At 41.2% G+C, this 19516-nt stretch overlaps 1 protein-coding gene across 30 annotated transcripts in view; it reads right to left on the minus strand.

Annotated features, from left to right (window-relative positions):
• The window catches only part of KAT6B (lysine acetyltransferase 6B), a 185518-nt gene that overhangs the window by 10819 nt on the left and 155183 nt on the right, over positions 1-19516 (minus strand). The window contains exons 1-2 of one of the 30 annotated variants that reach the window (XM_086381885.1): positions 3558-4626; positions 2951-3033 (exon numbers count right to left, since the gene is read on the minus strand). The exons of 23 other annotated variants lie outside the window; for them this stretch is intronic. Coding sequence is in view for 2 of the 7 variants with exons in the window: in XM_086381883.1 (XP_086238009.1) it covers positions 3558-3582 (25 nt within the window). In the remaining 5 variants the exon portion in view is untranslated. Of the gene's footprint in view, positions 1-25; positions 3329-3379; positions 3529-3557; positions 4627-19516 lie in introns of those variants that run through there. 6 more of the 30 variants (XM_086381890.1, XM_086381889.1, XM_086381883.1 and 3 more) reach the window with 6 other exon arrangements.

Raw genomic sequence — 19516 nt, forward strand, 5'->3', positions numbered from 1 at the left:
CCACTCAAAATAATGTAAGACTTACACTGTAAGTAGCAACAGGGTACATCACATCACAACATATCACACAGGAACATCACATCGGAGAAGTGCATTCATTTCATGTATAGTCTCTTCCCAGTTATATTACCGTGGATCTGACATCCACGAGGCTTATGCCCCCGAATCCTTTACAGCAGCCCTGTAAGTCAGTTCATTTAGCTGATGGCAGCGTTTCAGGCATACGTTGTGGCATACTTAACGAATTTAAAGTTGAACACATTACTTTTGATAAGTCTCAACGTCCAAGTCCCCTGGCTTCAGATCCTTTCAAAAACTAAATGTCAGGCACTTACTCAGAAATCCTGTCAAGGGACCACCCCGAACATTAATGGGGGGGTTATTTTCCACAGGAAGAACCAAATGACCCTTTAACAGCTGGGTCTTAATAAAAGACAAGGGCCTCTGTTGACTGAGATTCTGTATTGCTTGTTACATTTAACTAGCGGCGGATCTAAAGCTTTGTTTCAGGACTAATAAAAGAACGTCTTTCAAGTCAACTGCTGCAACTCCTATCAGCTCCACTAGCTCTATTTTCACCTCTTTCATGGAAATTAATTTATAATCCAACCGTTGCTCCTACAAATTAAAACAAAACAACCTCCTTAAAACAAACTGTTTCATGTACACGCAGAAAAGCCTGAGCTTGGTAGGCTTTTGAACACGTACCCGACAGCATTACCGTGAAGGTTCCTTGGCAAAGGAACTTTAAAATGAGAAAAAACTTTAAACCCACTTGAAGGTAATGAATGAAAGCTGGCGGCTGTCTCGGTAATTAAGAGCCACTTACTGAGTAGAGAAGAAATGTTATAAACTAATGATGTCTACCTTGCTCTAATTATCTATTGCAACAGCCTCACCTTCATGAACTTCCTACATTTAAACAAACATCAACTACATACAGTAGGTGGCAGCAATTACAAAATCATGCTGCTTTGTAAACCACCCAAATCTTCAGCGTTTTTCTTCTTTATCTACATTTCCAAAATGGCTGCATTTTCAAGAATTTTCTCAATTTTGGATTTTTTGTTAAAAGGAGAAAGCAATGTCTCTGGTGCATTTTCCTGCCTCTCAGAATCACTGTAAATAATGCAGAAATATACAACAAGAAATCCAGCCTTACCCTAGAAGGGTATAACCACAGCATTTTGCATTTTGATGGTTTTAATCTGAACGCCATTATGAAGATCAGGCACATATTTAACTTTAGGTTTTGCTGAAGTCTTTTGACTTGTCTCTTTAACTCATGTTTAAGTGCAAAGTATTTGACTGAATGCAAACAAGCACCATGAAATCTGACGGTCAAAGCACTGCCGACATGTCAGTTGGCTGCACACAGAGGCTTTCTACAGCGGTGTGCCAGGAATGCTAACAGGGATGGCCACTGTGCTGAACCCAGCCCGGATTATGCCCTGTCAGTGTGCAGAAGCGCTGTCACCAGAATACAAAGGGTACCCGAACCTCAGGACACAGATTACTGGCACATCTGTCACCTGCCTCCTAAGTGCTGGTACATGCTGAGAAATTTACTGGGTCAGCTGGAGGTCCCAGCTCTGTACCTCCGGGGTGGATGGGAGTCGGGGAGGGTGGGGGAAAAGAACCATAGTATCGTGCACATGGAACAATCCATTTTTGTCCACAGGATCCCACAATTAAGTCTGAGGCAGTGACTGTGAAGTTCCCTAGCCCCTCACTGGTTCTCATCTGAACCCCACAGTTGGGAACAGTAAGCACCCCCACCCCGAAGCCCAGCAGACAGATTTCCGTACCACCAAAGTTGCGCCCTCCCAACCTTATGTCCCCTCTGCAATGAGCAACCTTATCCAGGAAGCACATATATTTCTTTGTTCTGTCTTCTCTTCCCATGAGTGCTTTGTTGGGCTAAAGGGAAGCAGCCAGAATTCCCCCCAAAGACAGCTGACACAACTTTTCATGCTTTCACACCCTGAGAGAGTAGCACACACCTTCTCAGGGCCTCAGACCAGACGGGTTAGGCAACCTGGGGCCTTGGAGAACATCCAGGCACAGGCCTTTCAGCACTCGCTGCTCCCACTGTGTTCAGTGGCTGTCTCCCCGGGACGCTCCCTTGGACATAGTCTGTGATCTGTGACTGAGCCCCGCCAAGAACGTGTATACCAAGCCCACTGGACGTTCATAGAGAACACCTCTGTGCCGTGCTAGCAAAGGCTGCAAAGGCTACCCACACCTGCCAGCAAGTGCTACTTTCCCCGGTGTGGGAGAGAAAAAACTGCAAGCCCAAACTCCAACCAGAACACACCAAGCAGGTTTCCAGGGATGATGGCCCCACCACACTACAGACCACACAATGCCACTGTCCAAAGACATCGCAGCACTGCCTGCAGTCTTCCCTTCTCCTCTCTGACTCATGAGCCCCTCCAGGAGCTTACAGCCGTGGAAGGAACTTATACTTGTGCTAAGAGCCATCTGTAAGTTCACAAAGTCTTTTCTCCTGAAGGAGAAATTTTGGTTTAAACGGAATCCATTTCAACAAACAAATGACCAAGGACAAATTTCGGATTCCTTGGTAGTAAAGTCAAGTCATTGGTAATATGTTAAAATATACACAACAGTTTAGCAGGAAAAGTTGCCGTGTCTTTTGCACTCCATTTGTGCACAAGGCTGAAGTAATACATATTTAAACTTTACCTGCAGCAGGCACTTTCCCTCAAAAAAGCTGTAGCTGGTGGCACTTTATGACTCTGACCTTCATAACATGGAATGGTTTAAATCATGAATTTCTTGCCATCTTGTGTTTCCTTCTACTTTTTCTAGGCTCCTCAAATTAGCATCACTATAGAGCCCAATGACAATAATTTTTAGTAAGAACAGTTACTTATTAAGTGATTATGGCGATGTGGTGGTGAAGTTACAGCTCTTAAGTTTAACTTACCAAAAAGATTCCAAATAATTGATCTAAGATGAAGGGAAATAAAAAGCACTTATCTTGGAAGCCGGTATATTATCCTGAAGCATCTGAAACAAGTACAATACACCCCTGGTGAATAGATTCCTGTGGTGCTCTAATGCCTTTCTTCAACTCAGAATACTTTGAATCAGAAAACCTGAACTACCCCTGGGGAAACCTGGCTGTTCAGACTGGAAACAAAGTGATGTTTGGAGGACAAATCCCAGTAGCTGCAGTATAATTAATCGCTGGTGAAATTATTCCCTGTAAATTGTGAGCCAGAGGTGCTGGTGAAAAGCGCTTAACTCTGTGAGCAGGAGACTTGTACTTTAAAGCTGACTGGCCAACACCCCTCACCCACATCAACTATCTTGAGGAAGCTAGCTTCTTATTTGCTTCACTGGAACTACTTACCCAAGAGAAAGTGAGGTCTAAGTTTCAGTGTATGAACCACGCACTAAATTCAAAAGATTATCAAGGTATTTGCTTAAAGGGAAAGGAAAAATAACGCGAGGTCTGCAAAGAAGTAAGTGTTTCTAAGCTGTATTGCATGGGACCCAAATTCACCTCACCTCTGTTGAGGCTGACCTACCTGTAGTAAGATAAGCAATCCTCATGTTAACTAGCTCTGATCCCCAGTGTTTGAAGAGGTTAATTCTCTCCTAAGGGCAGGGGAAAAAAAGTGGTAGAGAGTTGCCTTCCTGTAGGTAGAGAGTTACCACATTAGGATAAGGAGGGAACAATCTAAGGTCAAGATTTGTTTCTGCAGCCTAAATTCCCAAATTAACTGCACTCCCAGCATATTAAGCGCAAGGTTAACCCTTGATTAGTATGACACACTCCTTTTCTTTTAAATCAGTAATGAAGTTAATAAGAATGTAGACTAAACCAGAGTGGAGTAATGTTTTCCAGCAAGGGGGTGGGCACGGGTAAGGATTTTCCTCTCCAAGGCAGCCACGCTCACCCTTGCACATCTTTATGTTCTACCACCTGGAGCCAAACCATATGAACTTCCTCAAAGACAAAAGGGCAGACTTTGGCAAAGTATTTCCAACTCCCATCTATTTGGATTATATGGGTCTGGAGTAACCAGTTGCTTTTAGGGGAAAATAATCTTTAAGGATTACAAAGTTTTCATCAGACACCTGTTTAGCTCAGCAAACCCCACTAAAGGGTTCCTATCAATAGAGAGCATTGGGTTTGCAAACTTGGGAACTGACACCAGGCCAGGGATTTATGGCTGCTCTGGATCAGAGGAAATCCAGTGGCTCTAACCATGGATCTCATGATTGTGGACAGAAATTCACTGGTCCACACTCGGAAATTCACTGGTCCACACTCATCTATTACTGGTTTCTGGGGTTAAGCAGCTCTGTGACCAAATGGACAAATGGCATGTTATCAGTTTGAACAGTAGAGATAAATCAGTTTGACAGGCTACTTGTCTCCTCAGTGAAATTTTGTGGTGATTCTGCAATTAGTAAAGAAGGAGGCTGAACCTTAGCCTTCTCACTGTTTGAAGAGGAGTATTCTAAATGGCCTGTGATCTGGATCTGCCTGAATCCTTAACTGCGCAGATGTGTCCTTGGCGAAATTGGAAATTTTTAATTTTAAAGATATTCTGTATTTTAAGAGATTGGTTTTGAAGACATGGAAGTTTACGGCAATATTCCCATAATTTTATGGCTTGAATAAACACTGCTTGACCTCTCAGTCTACAGCCTAAAGACCAGTGGTTTTCAGAGTGTGGTCCCCCAGACCAACAGTATCAGCAATCACCTGGCAACTTGTTAGGGAGGTAAATCCTCAGCCTATTCGTCAGAACTTTTGGCGGCAGGACCCAGCACCTGTGCTTTAACAGGCCCTCCAGGTGATTCTGATGCACAGACGTTTGAGGAGCACTGGAATAGACTCTGCTATAAGGCTGCTGGCTTTGATGAGGATGTTACAATGGCCCTGTGCAGTAGGAGGGCCAATGAAAAGACAGTGGCTGAAGAACCTCGGTGAGAAGACCTCACCCAGCTCCTCGGTGGTGGAGAATCTCGAAAGCCCCACCAGACGGAAATTCAGCCAGGGTCACTGAGTTGGAGAGTGGCTTTGTCTGTAGCTTCTATGACTATGCTTCCCAACCTTCACTGTGCAAACAATCCCCTTCTTGTTACAACTGGATTCTGATTCAGTACGTCTGGAGTGGGGCTTGAAAGTCTGCATTTCTAACAAGTTCCTATACCATGAACCATGCTTGAATAGCAAGGGTTTATATATGAAGTCAGTGATTCTCAAAGGTTTGGGTCTCAGGACCTCTTTACATTAAAAACAAATGGTTTAAGAGCTTCTGTTTATAAGGGCTACATATATTAATTTTAGAAAAAAAAATTGACAAATATTTATTTAAACCCCATAAACCCATTATGTGTTGACATCATTTTCTAAAATACAAAAATAAAATAAAATAAAAAGTGAGAAGAGTAGCAGCACTGTTTAACATTTTTGCAAAACTCTTCTACAACTAGCTTAAGAGAAAACAGCTAGATTCTCCTATCTGTTTTGGTATTCAATCTGTTGTGGTATCACAGGTCATGAAATTCTCGACAACTCCACTGTCCACTCATGGGGGAATGAGAGTGAGAAGGACAAACAGTGTCTTAGTATAACTTTGAAAACACTTATGACCTTGCGGACTCCCTAAAAAGGGCTTCCGAGATCCCCAGCAGTCCCTGGACCATACTTTGAAACCATCTGCATTAAATAAAAAATGAGAAGAATTTGTAAAGATGGGCAACAAGGCCACAAGTATGATAAATCGATACGACACTTACTGAACACAGTATGACAGATCATAAGAGGCACTACAGGTTGGTTAAGGGCAAGGGTCCTAGAGCAAGACTGCCTGTGATGGAATCCAGAGTCCGCGTGTAACAGCTGTGTGGCCTTGGGCAAGTTATTTAATCCCTCTGTGCTTCAGGTCCCTCATCCATAAAGTGTGGAGAGTAATCAGTCATACCTGTCACCTAGGGTTGTCATAATAATTAAATGAATGGATACAAAGCACGTAGAACCGTGCTTGGCATATTACAGAAAATAAGTGTTATGTGTTATCATTATTATTCAACATAGTGAATGAAAGAAATCTCAACCTGGTCATTTGATCACTGCTTATCCTTATTGTAGGGGAAAGAAAGAAAATTGGGACAGAAGGAGGCAGCGAACAGCTCCCTTTCCTTTTTCCTACTTTTGCTTGAGGCAGCTGAAAACCATTCCATTCACTCCACTGCCCCATCCCCATCTAACCACCCAAACATAAATTAAATTAGAGGAAGAAGCTATGATTTAAAAAAAAAAAAAAAAAAAGGCAAACATATTCTGCCTCAGGAACGATCTCAAGAAACTGGCGACTAAAAGCTCCCAGCAAGCACATTTCTGTGCCTCCAAATTCCCTTTGGTCCTCAAGTCTTTAACTTCAAGGACTACCCTTAGGAAACAGCAAGCGCATCAAACCACAGTAACAATGATGGCTGGAGGGCTTCAGCAAGAACCTGGAGATGGTCCCAAGACAGATGAAACAAAACCCAAATGTTCCAGAAGACTCAAGTGTGTCCCTGGGAACATGGGTTGAGCCAGTGAAACCCAGAGAATGGAGACAGCAAGTCTTTGGAGAGGGAAGGCTGGCTGCCCTGGGTCACACGCCAGTCTGTTTCTCTAAGGTGCCCCTTATGATCTCCCTTTTCAAAGATCCCACAGGCTCTTCCGCAGACTGCGCTGATGCTGGGCTCTTCCTCAGTCATGTGGTGGGGCCACTGGTCTTTTTTACTGAACACCCCTGTCTTGCTTTCAAGACTACATGGAAGAGGAGTGGTATTCCTTCAAGCCATGCCCCCACCCCCACCGCCACCCTGGGGAATGTGTATGTGGGGCCTGACACCCCTGCTGCTTCAGGGGTGTGCGTGTGTATAACCATACAGACCGTACTAGAATTTACCAGATGCGTTCCATGAGTCTGTGAGTGGGTGTGGCCTCTCAAAGTGGGTGGTCATTCTCTGCATATACAAACTCACAAACTCATAAATAGGACATCAGGAGGCAGGAACTCTCCTCCCTCTGTGGCACCCTTGTGTTGGAGAAGGTGCCCACCTGTGAATGAGTTACCAAGTTGGGGATGACCAGGGCCAGACCCTTGTGAGACAGCCACAGGGTAAAAATGAGTCAATGGTTTTTTAATAACTGATTTAATTGAGTGACACTGTCTCTTTATTTCTCCTTTTTCTATCTTGTGGTCTTGCCCAAAGGTTATCAACCCTGATTGCACATTAGAATCACTCAACCTTTTAAAAGCTCCAGATGTCCATATTTCATCCAATCACAACTCTTGCCTCTCAAGCTAGGCTGGTCTCAGAAGTGTTAGGGTTTATATTAGGCAAAGGATCTTGGGGACTACTCCTCGGCCAGAATGTTAGAGGTGGTATACCAATCCCACTTCTCTATTTCTGTCTTACCCCACAAAGGGCTGTGGTGGTAGCAGTGGTGCCTAATGAGAGATCCAAGAAGAAGATGAATCCTGGGGGAAACAGAGACACCTGAGAGTTAACGGCAGAGAGGAGAAGAGGGTCAGTTGGCAGAGAACTCTGTGACAGACTTCACAGAAGCTTCACCAATTTAAACATTTAACTGAGAAATACTTGTTTACGTATGCCATGTTACCACACCATCAAGGTCCTGGTCTGGTGTATTAGAAAAATATAATTTTTCTAGGAAGGTGATCATGTACGAAATAGATTCAGTCTCCCAAATTTCTTATTAGGAAGATGAGGCACCTCTGACAAAGAACAAAATGATCAATTTGTCACTATCACTTACTCCCAAACTAAAATCATTTGCGGAAGGCAAGAATTAAAAAAAAAACAACTTTCCTTAAATATATCTGGGAAGTAACTAGTTTTTTTTATGAGGCCCTCGCCTATTGCAAATTAAGTTAAGCTCTGACTCATCACTCAGAGGCACCCTTGGTTAGATAATAGTAATACAGTACTGGTACCATGACATCTGAGGTGACAGAAATTAGAAAAACATGTCAGAAGAATGCCCTCCTTTGGGACCTTTTGTGGGTTTCCACAGTTCAAACCACTTTTAAATTCTGGAAAGTTTTGGGAAAAACAAATTTACCAAAAAAAATTTTAAGATGAAGTAATCTGACATTTAAAAACTATGCCCTTTCTTGTAAATAGGCAAAAGTCCACACTAGAGATTCAATCTGAAAAACTATTTCAAAAACTAAATTTCTTCCAAGTTGAAACTTGGATACAATTTTTATATCAAACTTGCAAAATCCTGGTAACAAAAATTTAACTTTGAACAGTTACAACATTTTAATCACTGCATTAAACCCATACACATTTCAAATAAAGCATCTGCTCAGAGCATGTAAGAGTATATATTCACAATGCTGCACCTGGGTGACCGTTCTCTGTAAAACATTACAACTGAACTCTTCTTTAAAAACGGGAGCTTCTTTTGACCACTGAGCTTCAGTGGAGGGTGGCTGACAAAGTTATTCTAATAGTCTGGTCTAATCCTACCCGGCCAACCAAGGGAGAGCATTTAAACCAGCATGGACACTGGCCACTGATCTCAAACCACATTTGGGAGACAAGACAGACAGAAGAGCAACTTGCCTTTCCATTGTTTCCTCTCCCACAACTGCCCCACAATACTTTGTGTGTGTGTTTCCCAGTTATAATTTTCAAAAACCGAACAAAGTATGTTGTAATTCCAATCATGAGTGACGAGCTTTCCGCACAGCAGATGTAAGAATATAGCAAGACTGAAAAAAGGAAAAAGTGGGAAGCAAAATCTAAAATTTCTCTTTGTTTTTAAAGTACATTTCAAAAAGGGTCTGTCTTTGAGACAACTTTCTAAAACCAAAGCATGGCCTATCACCCCAGCTGACTTAGACAAACAGTGCTATTTCACTGGTCTATAGAAGTCGGAAACTTCTCTTTTCACTTGTTATTTATCTCCTCTAAGCTTTCAAACAGGATTGGAAGTAAAAAGCCTCTGGCAATAAAAGGTGGTCTCCCCAGCGGGTTACAGATGAGCCCATTTTGACAGAAGTGCAGCTTCCTGCACCTGCAGGCTGGATGGGGCAGGAAGCTAGGCTGGGATGAGGTATTCAGTCAAGTCACTGGCTGCTTTGCCGGTGGACTTGGAAGTTTCTAGCCTTTAATCCTATAGGGATCTTAAAGTCCAGCTGGCTACAGTTAGATGTTAGCTGCTGGAAAAACAAAAAACTATGAAGCATCATCACTAGCGGTATGAAAAGACATCAGTGACTACCCCTTCAGTTAGTAGGTGATTATCTCTCAAAGTCTACTTTTTAGATTGGCTCCCTAATTCAAGAAGTACTTAACAGCTGAGACTCCAGTAACAATATATTAATATTGGTGGTTTAGTTGCTAAGTCGTGTGTGACTCTTGTGATCCCATGGACTATAGCATGCCAGGCTCTTTTGTTCATGGGATTCTCCAGGCAAGAATACTGGAGTGGGTTGCCATTTTCTTCTCCAGGGGATCTTCCAACCCAGGAACTGAACCCAGGTCTCATGCATTGCAGCCAGATTCTTTACTGACTGAGCTATGAGGGAACTGTGCTAATATTATTATACTGTTATTATATACATACAGGCTTACAGGTTTAATACTAGTTAATACTGTAGGAAATGCTGTGCTAACAATATATTAATATTAGCACAGTTTTTGCCACAGTATTACTAGTATTAAACCTGTAAGCCCTTATATTCTGTGGTCTCTGGTAATCAAAGAATGTCCATCCAACTTTCAAAAGGTTGGGATTGTTTAACAGTGCGTTCAGCAGTGGAATGCCCACTGTGTTCTAGGCACTTTTCTAGTTAGGTTGTGGACAAACACTACATTTTCCAAATTTAATAAGGAAAAAAGCTCTGGGAATTTAATTTGTTAACCAGTATGTAATGGTTGAACACAAGAACCACAAACTACGTAAATAGGAATTCAAATAGATATGTTAACAGCTAAAGTTCATTTTTAAGAATCAATTCAATATGCTACATGCAAGCAATCAATTACACTGCCATCATTATTTACAAATCAAAGTATAATGCGGATACTCATGGGGGTATATGCAACTAGGTGGAAGTGTGTGATTATGGACGAACAGGCCGAAACTGTAAATTATGTAACTGTCTCTTGTAATTACTCTGCTTGAGAACCAAAAGAAACTTCCTGTATAATTTTGCTGGAGAATGGGGATCGAGATACAGAATTGCTTTTTAGCTGGTTTTAACCCTTCAACAGCTATTTAATTATGTGTGATGAGGTCAAAGAAAGTTTATGCTTAATTTATGAAAAGTCGGCAGGGAGGTATTTCAAAGTAATCCTCTGAAAAGCTCCAGATTATTCATGAAAACTCATGATTTCTCTTCCTCTTCAAGAGAGATTTATCTAAATTATCTGGTAAAATAAACAACATTTAAAACAAATTCACAGGTGTCATTCAATTTATTTCCTCTCTAAAAACATTCATTATGGTCTGTAAATTCTTAATTGGATGCAACTGAAACTTGCAGGGGTAGAAGGCTGTCAGAGTCCTCATACGGCTCTTCTGCTTTGGTAGGGAAAAAAAAAAATCTCATTAGCTTCCTTAAATTCATGGGGAAAAGCGCCAATACTGGGCAAACCACAGGGAAGGACTTCTAATCTACAGAGAGTCATCTGTTTCTTTAGAAGGAGGAAGCCTGCTTTTGCAACAAATAATCAGCAGAATCTATTCTCATTTTAAGACATTCTAGCCTTTTTCCTTACCTTTCTTAAAAATCTAACTTTTAAACATCTTTTCTCTTCTGTAAGCACTGTTTCTAGTGCCTAAAAATCTGCCCCAAATATCAGAATGCTGAACACTCAGCATTCTTGGTGGAAGGGCAATTTCCTACACTTACAAAGTCTGCCAGTATTGCTTTCCCTCATTTTGGATCAAAAAAAGAAAAAAAGGGTGGGGGGCTTTCCTAGTGGCTCAGTGGTAAAGAATCTGCCTGCCCATCAGTGCAGGAGACCCAAGTTTGTTCCCTGATCCTGGAAGATCCCACATGCTGTGGTCCCTAAGCCCGTGTGGCACAATGACTGAGCCTGTGCTCTGCAAGAGAAGCCACTGCACCCCAACTGGAGAAAGCCTGCGTGTAGCAACGAAGACCCAGTGCAGCCAAAGATCAAACACAAAAAAGTAAATAAAATAAACAAATTAAGTTATTAAAAGAAAAAAAGAACAAGAAAAGAAGAGAGGGAAGGTGGGGGGATGGAGGAAAGAAAGAAGGAAGGAAGGGAGGGAAGAGAAAAGGAAAAACAATCCCGATGCTGCAGTGTCTCTTCTTTATCTCTTTGGTCTTTCCATTCCATATTCTCTCCTTAGTTCACCCCTATTCTGCACAGCCGTTCCTTGCCTGCATCCTCTATTTTATCACCTGGGTTAACATATAGCCCTTCATTTATGTTTCTCTAGTTTTAAGAGCAGAAGCATAATTTACAGGAATGCTGGTTTTCTAACGGACTTAACATTTGAGAGGCTACGATTCTAGTAAATTTCAGGATACTTCCTTCACATAAAAATGATTCTGCATAGCACTGAAATATATACATTACAATGTGTAAAATAGATAGCTAGTGGGAAGGCGCCGTATAACACAGGGAGCTCAGTCTGGTGCTCTGTGACAACCTAGAGAGGTGGGATGGGAGGGAAACACAGGAGGAGGGGATATGGTAGACTTACGGCTGTAAGTGTACTCACATTGCTGTACAGTGGAAACCATCACAACATTGCAAAGCAATTATCCTCCAATTAAAAATAAAAAATAAATGATCCTGCAAAGTCTGACATAAAGGTGATGCCAGTATACCAAATACACTTGTGTGTGCTAAGTCGCTTCAGTCGTGTCCGACTTTTTGTAACCCCATGGACTGCAGTCAGGCTCCTCTGTCATGGAGATTCTCCAGGCAAGAATACTGAAGTGGGTTGCCGTGCCCTTATCCAGGGGACCTTCCTGACCCAGGGATTGAACCCACATCTCTTATGTCTCTCGCACTGGCAGGTTCTTTACAGGGGCGCCACCTGGGAATCCCCTTATGTTCATGTAAAAGTCTAAGCTCTAAAACAGATAACACAGGACGTGATCTCCTATTTCAAGAACGTCACTTTCTTTAAAAAAGAAACAAAAACAAAAAAAAGCAAAAATTAAACACAGAGACGTATTAAATAAATATATACAGCTTAATAGATTATCATAAGGCAACTGCCCTTATAACCGACTCCCAGGATCAAGAAGCAGAAGCTTGCCAGCTAGCCCCCTACAAACCTCCCGCCTGTCCCGTCCTATTTACCCTTCTTTTCTTCTTCATAAGTAACCGCAGTCATGACTAATAGTAATCTCTTGTGTTTCTTATACTTTTATCACCAAAACATCCCCCTCAAGGACATATGCAAATATATTGTGTATAGTGAGGTCAACTTGCATTATATTTTCCTCAAGATTTCAGCAACTTTTTTCAATACCTTCTACTATATAATCACACTGCATATTTTTTTCAATGTGGACAAATGCATAACTGAATTATTCTTAATCCACCAAACTATTTTAAAGCACTTTATAAACATTAATGTAAAACAATTTTGTTGGAAAAAAGGAACTCCTCTATGGTGTTAGCTCAAAGCAGGACTCAATGTGAATAAGTATTAAACAAGGTTTTTATATTGGTAAACATGAAAATGTAGCACTAATATTAGAGTAGAACCACATGGAACACAAATCCATGAGGGAGAAAAAAAATCAGGTTTCTAACTAGTATTTTCCTAACAGAATTCTAAACAAATGTAAGAAAATTGCTTAACCCAAAACAAATTGATATAAAAAAAAAATTTCTGCTTAACAATCAACTGAAATTTTAAATATATTATTTAGAAATTTCCTGGAGAGAGGATGTTTACAATATTCTACTTCAAACATACTACTACAAGCTGCAAAACATGTTTACAAAGAATAGTTTCCTTGAAACCAAAACCAGGTATAGCACTAATTTCAACCAACTGGAACAAAATCTTTCTTGCTCTTGGTTTAATAATGAAAAAATGCTTCCCCTGCATATATCTTAGCTGGGAAAATGGAAACGGAAGTTGGAAGCATTTCCTCCTCTGCAGTGATGCAGCCCAAGTGTGCTTTGCACACACAGCATACACTGGGTGGGTGGGTGGGGAGCATCCTTAGTGAGCCCATTTCCTGTGAGCAAGAACTAGATCATTTATCCTGATGTTTTCATCACCAAGGCCAACCCCGGCAGAGTCTGTGCAAAGCGTGCTGGCTGAAGGAAAGGATGAAGGGATCAATGAATGAAAAATTAAAAAGAAGCAAAAAACCAAAGATGGAGAGGAGATCTGAGATCTGGCTGGGTCAGTCGGACAGGTGCTGTCACTGACATGGAGAAGAGGACACACTACATTTGGGCATTCATTATTTCTCTCCCTCAGCAAACTTTTTGTGGGCTCACCTATGAGTGTGACACTGTGCTCGTGGGTTGGGGTAAAGCAGTAAACAAGTCCTGGCCCCGGTGATGGTGCTGCCGGTGAAGTGAAAGTCGCTCAGTCATGTCCCACTCTTTGCAACCCCATGGACTATACAGTCAATGGAATTCTCCAGACCTGGATACTGGAGTGGGTAGCCTTTCCCTTCTCCAGGGGATCTTCCCAACCCAGGGATCGAACCCAGGTCTCCCGCATTGGAGGCGGATTCTTTACCAGCTGAGTCACAAGGGAAGCCCAAGAATGCTGGAGTGGGTAGCCTATCCGTTCTCCAGTAGATCTTCCTGACCCAGGAATTGAACTAGGGTCTCCTGCATTGTAGGCAGATTTTTACCAACTAAGCTATCAGGGAAGCCCTGACGGTGTTGCCAACTTCCCTTTATTCTTGAAGGCTAGGTTTTTCTCATATGAACACCTGGAATGGAGCTTGCCCAGTAATGGGATTCAAAACTACTTGCTGCAAATGCTGGCCAGTGTAAACAATTGAAACAGGCAAAAGACTTGTTAAAAAAAAATCCACCTGCATGCCAAAACTTGAAACATTCTCAGCTATGTAAGGCAAAATGGTAGCTGCAGGTCGTATGTTTCATATTTACAATGTTTTCATTGATGCATGAATACAAACTATTCTATAAGAGCTATTTATTTGCTCTTATTTATGACAAGCTTAGTTTAAAAAAAGATACATAAATAAATTGTTAGCTGCACTGCCTCATGCAACTCATTTCAATACCTTCAGCAACAGTCACTCTGAATAAATCACTGAAGAGCTCAATTTTCAACCTTGATGTTATCTTTAGCATATTAAAATATACTGTACTTCAGCCCAGCGTAATAAAGCAGTCATGACAAAGGCTTCTAGTACAACATATTATAATGAGAAAATAAGGAAAAATAGCCATTTCCCTTATTATATTATAAACTAGAATCCTATTAAAAGATATGTCATCATTATATTTGATTACACAGGTCAAAACATGTCTTCCAAAACCCAGCCAAAGTCTGAGGATACAGCTGCTGGTTCTATCTTCCAACAAGTGTCATGGTGGAGGTGGGGGGAGCAGCTCCTATCTTAGAAAAGGCCATAAAGGACTTGAGCACCATTTCAAAAGCATAATTTATTATTCCTTAATGGTTGCTCAGCCTGCGCTCACCATGGGAGGAGAGCTGCTGGGAAAGCTCTGCAACGAAAGAAACTTCCGTGACAGTTTCTTAGGACTAAAGTTGGAATTCTCCTTCCAAAATAAATGCATGAAGAAACAAATTATCTGATGAAGGCAGGAAAAGATAAATATCTCTTTGACCAACTGTGTGTAAATGTGCATTTTGTCACAGCTCTCAATTCTCTGCTCAAGGTTTATAGTAGATAACGGACAGCTTCCTTTCTGATGCAACTTATATGATCCTAAGACAGAGGCTGCCCTTGAACAAAAATACCAGACCTCAGCAGAAGGCAGGGTGTACAATCATCTGGAAGAGAGCAAACCACACCTAATTAATTATGTTCTAATAAGATAAAATTCTTCGTCCTAAGAATCACATGTGAGAAGAGAAAGTATATTAAGAAAGTTCTTCCTGAGGTAATTCATTTAACATTTATTCAATAAATAATAAAGACCTGATCAGTGCCAGGGGCTTCTCTGATGGCTCAGCAGTAAAGAACACCTCCCAATGCAGGAGATGTGAGTTCGATCCCTGGGTTAGGAAGAGCCCCTGGAAGAAGGCATGGCAACCCACTCCAGTATTCTTTCCTGGAAAGTTCCATGGACAGAGGAGCCTGGTGGGCTGTAGTCCATGGGGATGCAAAAGACTTGGACATGACTGAGCAGTGCCAGGCTCTTCTAGGGGTGAGATGACAGAAGAGAACAAAGGCTCTACCTCCATGATGGACAATAAACCATGAATATATAAAAGACATACGCAACTTTCTAAATGACTTTGCACTTACTCAGCCTAGAGCACTTTTTTTTTTTAATAGTCAGTGCCATTGAAAAAAAAGAAAAACGATTAAATAAAAATCACAAAAGTAGGTAAATAGCACATGTCAAACATACAGCTCCTTCATTCAATTTGCTTAACTCCTCACAGGCGGTCAGAGTGTTTCATCAGATCATGTACCTAAGACACACTGCCATGGTCTCTTAAAACATCTTTGATGCTTGGCTTGTGGGGCTCACAAATAGGGGAAAGTGAAATATTTATCCTGTAGCCTACCCAACAGAGTTTATGCCCCCAGGGAGTGCTGCATGGCCTCCAGCCAACAGGGAGAAGATAATACTCACATGCCTGCCAGGGTGAAAGGATGAGGCTGCTCAGGGTGAGGTGACTAGCACTAGAGCTATGGAGCCTGCAACATCTCTGGCTAGCTGGACCAGTTCCTGGGTCACTCGTTGGAAAGTGTAGTCCTAAGTTGACCACAATGGCGCAGAGATGCCCAGAGACCCTCACTAGAGCAGTGGTGTCTCCCCAGGGCCTGCCACGCTAAGTATCCAGCTCTTGGGGAGAACCTGTTTGTCCTGATATGGTACTCAACTTGGCTTCAGAGAGAAGCTAGTGACTCCCGTCCAGTCCTGGTTCTTTAGAATTTACTAACAGGTAAAATGTGGCACATTGGAACCCAACCAACTAGATTCCTAACTTAAAACTCCTATTTTCTACAGGAAACAGGCCACTCAGTATCAGAAATTTTGTTCTAAAAAAAGCATGCAATTTTCAGGTAGGATGAAGTTACTCTAAATTTTTGTTTAATAGTTTTCTTAAGTTTTACTTAAATTGTGTTCTGAAAAGTTTGTAAGTGGTAGCTCTTTTAAAGTAATCTATTGAAGGCTGACTGTTCAAACTGAAAGTTGCTAGCTGGTAACCAGAAATACTATCAGATGTATCCCGGTATTTAGATATATAACATTTAAGCTAGTGGCTAGCATCTAAGATACAGGGGAAGACGTTGTCTCTTTGAGAGAGGTAACATGGTTAACATCACCAACATCATGTGAACTTTCAACATCACAATATTGTAGGTAGAGATGCAGCATGTGACTTTCTAATTCTGCCTGATGGACCTAGAAAGGCAGAGTAGTAGGGAGAGAAGGTGCTTTCTGTCTAGGTGGTGCTTCCTCAAGAAATCAGCCAAGAGCTATAAAGAGGCTAAAGGAAAGACAAGACTGGGACTGGACTCTCTGAACTACCTACGAGATCTCTGTCATAGAACCAGATCAGGGAAAGAAAGAGGCATGGAAGTTAATCTGTTAATTCTCAGTGAGGATGAAACTAGATATTAAATGGTGTCCAGAAGCATCCTTTCTTAAAAGTTTATTGTATTTCTTATTTTCCTTAAATCCAGGTGTGTGGACTCCTTAAGAATGAGACTTAAATCCACATCTCATTCTTAAGAAAAGTGAACAAGTACAAGGACACTGCTAACCACACTGGTGACACGACCAAGTTCATAACTTGTAGGCACAAAACTGGGTCATTTGCACACATCTTCTAGCAGCACACACTAAAGACAGATTGAGTTTGTAAATAGTATACATTCCTCATGAAAGTTGAGGGGAAACCTCTCGACACACAAGATCATAGAAAAGATCAGCAAAGGTGATTTCTGGAAATAAGTACCTAACTCATTCCATCATTCATATTTCCTTGCATATTTCATTATGAATTTCATACAGAGCAATTTCTGTTCCATGAAGGACAACCCTGATACATCATACAGTATTTTAATACTCAGTGGAAAAAGCCAAGAATCGAAGTTGCTTACAAACTTTTGTGATTAGCCTACAAATAAACAGTTGTTTTTAAAATGACTGACTGAAGGTAAAGTTAACTGATAATTTATGTAACTGAAAAGCTTGTCATCTGTATACTAGTCTCAAGAAAACTGTAGATTTAAGTTTGTAGACTCCTGGACCCAACTGTCATCTACTCTTTATAGCTCCCTCCCCTAAGAGTAAGTCAAGTCTGAAACAAAGAAGAAAAAGTTAATATAAGATTTAGAATTCTTATGATTCAAATGAGTATGCTTGATTATTTTAAATTAGGAAAGAATACTGAATTTCATCAAATGCCTTTTCTCGTTTGTACTGAACAACCCCTCTGGTTATCCTTTGTTTTCTCATTGGTTTTTCTCCATCAGTGCTCCAGTCTCTCTAAGCTTAAAAACAAAAAAACCTACAGCCCTTGATAATTAAGCTTTTTTAATTTACTTCTTTAAATTTCACTTATACCACAGTCCTCAAAAGTATACTTTTTACACCTTATCTTAGCCTTCTTCTATGGGGTACCTCAGGAGTGATCTTAGACAAGTTTCCTAGTGTCTCTGTGCCATCAAAAGAGAGAGAACTGTGACCACCTTCTGAGGGTATCTGCAAGGATTAAGTGAGTCTGTGTAATTTGGGTTACAGTACCTCATATATGGCTTTCCAGGTGGTGCTAGTGGTAAAGAACCCACCTGCCAATTCAGGAGACTTAAGAGATGCAGGTTCAATCCTGGCCGGGAAGAGCCCGTGCAGGAGGGCATGGCAGCCCACTTCAGTGTTCTTGCCTGGAGAATCCCATGGACAGAGGAGCCTGGCAGGCTACAGTCCATGGGGTCACAGAGAGTCGGATACAACTGAGGCGACTCAGTATGCGCCTGACACACAGTAAGTGCTTTAGAAACGTCAGCTATGACGATGGATGCTGTTGTTGAAATGCTGACCTCTTTTGGCTTACTTTTCCTACTTCTGGACCCTTGACAATGAGGCTAAAAGCACACATCTCAACATGTGATGTGAGGACAGACTCCTATGACGGTGACTGACACATATTAGACACTTAATGTCAGCGCTGTTGCTGCCATCAATGATTTTTCCTCTTCTGCACATTTTGTGTTCATGACTTCTGCTCACTTTCCCATTAGGGTTTATGTTTTAACACTATCAAAACCTTTACTTTTATATTTGTTTAAATACTACAGATAACAAAACTTCACCTGGTATATTTGTTGCAAACATCTTTCCTATTATGTTTGCTTTTAAATATTAATATTTTCCCATATAGAAGTTTTACTTTATTATACAGTGAAGTCTGTCTATTTTTTGTGTGTGATTTCTTTCATTCTCTTAATGCTTAGGATGTCCATGACCATCTAAAGACCAGATAAATAATTAGATATCCTTTCTTTTACTTTCTAAATGTTCTTTCTGTTGTTAATCTCTAAGTCTTTAATCTACCTGGAGTTTCTTTTGTTGTACCCTAAATATCTAACAGGATTCTGTACATGCTCACACTTTTGAATATGCTCTTTCCTCACCCTGAATGTTTTCACTTTAACTTCTCATGCCCGAGCTCTCAATATCTATTGTAGAAACATACTGTCCAACAACTGATGTCTCCTCAGTGAACTTAATTAACCACCCAGCAAGAGCTGTGTCTTCATTTCTCTTGCTTGTGTTTAGCTGAATGTAGGGTTTCCCAATCAACAAGGTTGAATGAAAAGGTAAGAAATGAATCTTCTCTCATCCTTCTTCATCATCCAGTTTAGAATCAGATAAATGCGTTTACACAAACACACAAGTACGTGCTTTCGCCAGCCTGTTTCACCACTCCCTGGCACAATGTTCTGCAACCTACTGCTGAATCAGCTGTTTTCCCTGGGTCTCTCCTGGGTCAGCACAGGAGCCTGGGTTTTGCATCCTGCTCCCCAGGCAGGGTGTTGGCTCTGCGGGCCTAAGTAAAAGACAGTGCGTCACTGCCCACCCATTGCCCCACCAAGCACAGTCCTAACAACTGAAAGTGTATACAGCAGATTATCACTGCTCCATAAGTATCTGTACCAAAAGAAACAATGAAAGGATAAACAGAAACTAATAAGATTGGTGACCTGAAGGAAAGGCTCAGGAATGGGACTGAGGAAGGAGTAACACTTCTTTGAGTATACCCTTTCATTCAGTTTCAACTTTGAAAATCATGTTCTTCTAT

The sequence above is a fragment of the Bos grunniens genome, chromosome 28, assembly GCF_055505025.1.
Source record: "Bos grunniens cultivar Pamir isolate PY7600 chromosome 28, Bosgru_T2T1.0, whole genome shotgun sequence".
NCBI classification, from domain to species: domain Eukaryota; kingdom Metazoa; phylum Chordata; class Mammalia; order Artiodactyla; family Bovidae; genus Bos; species Bos grunniens.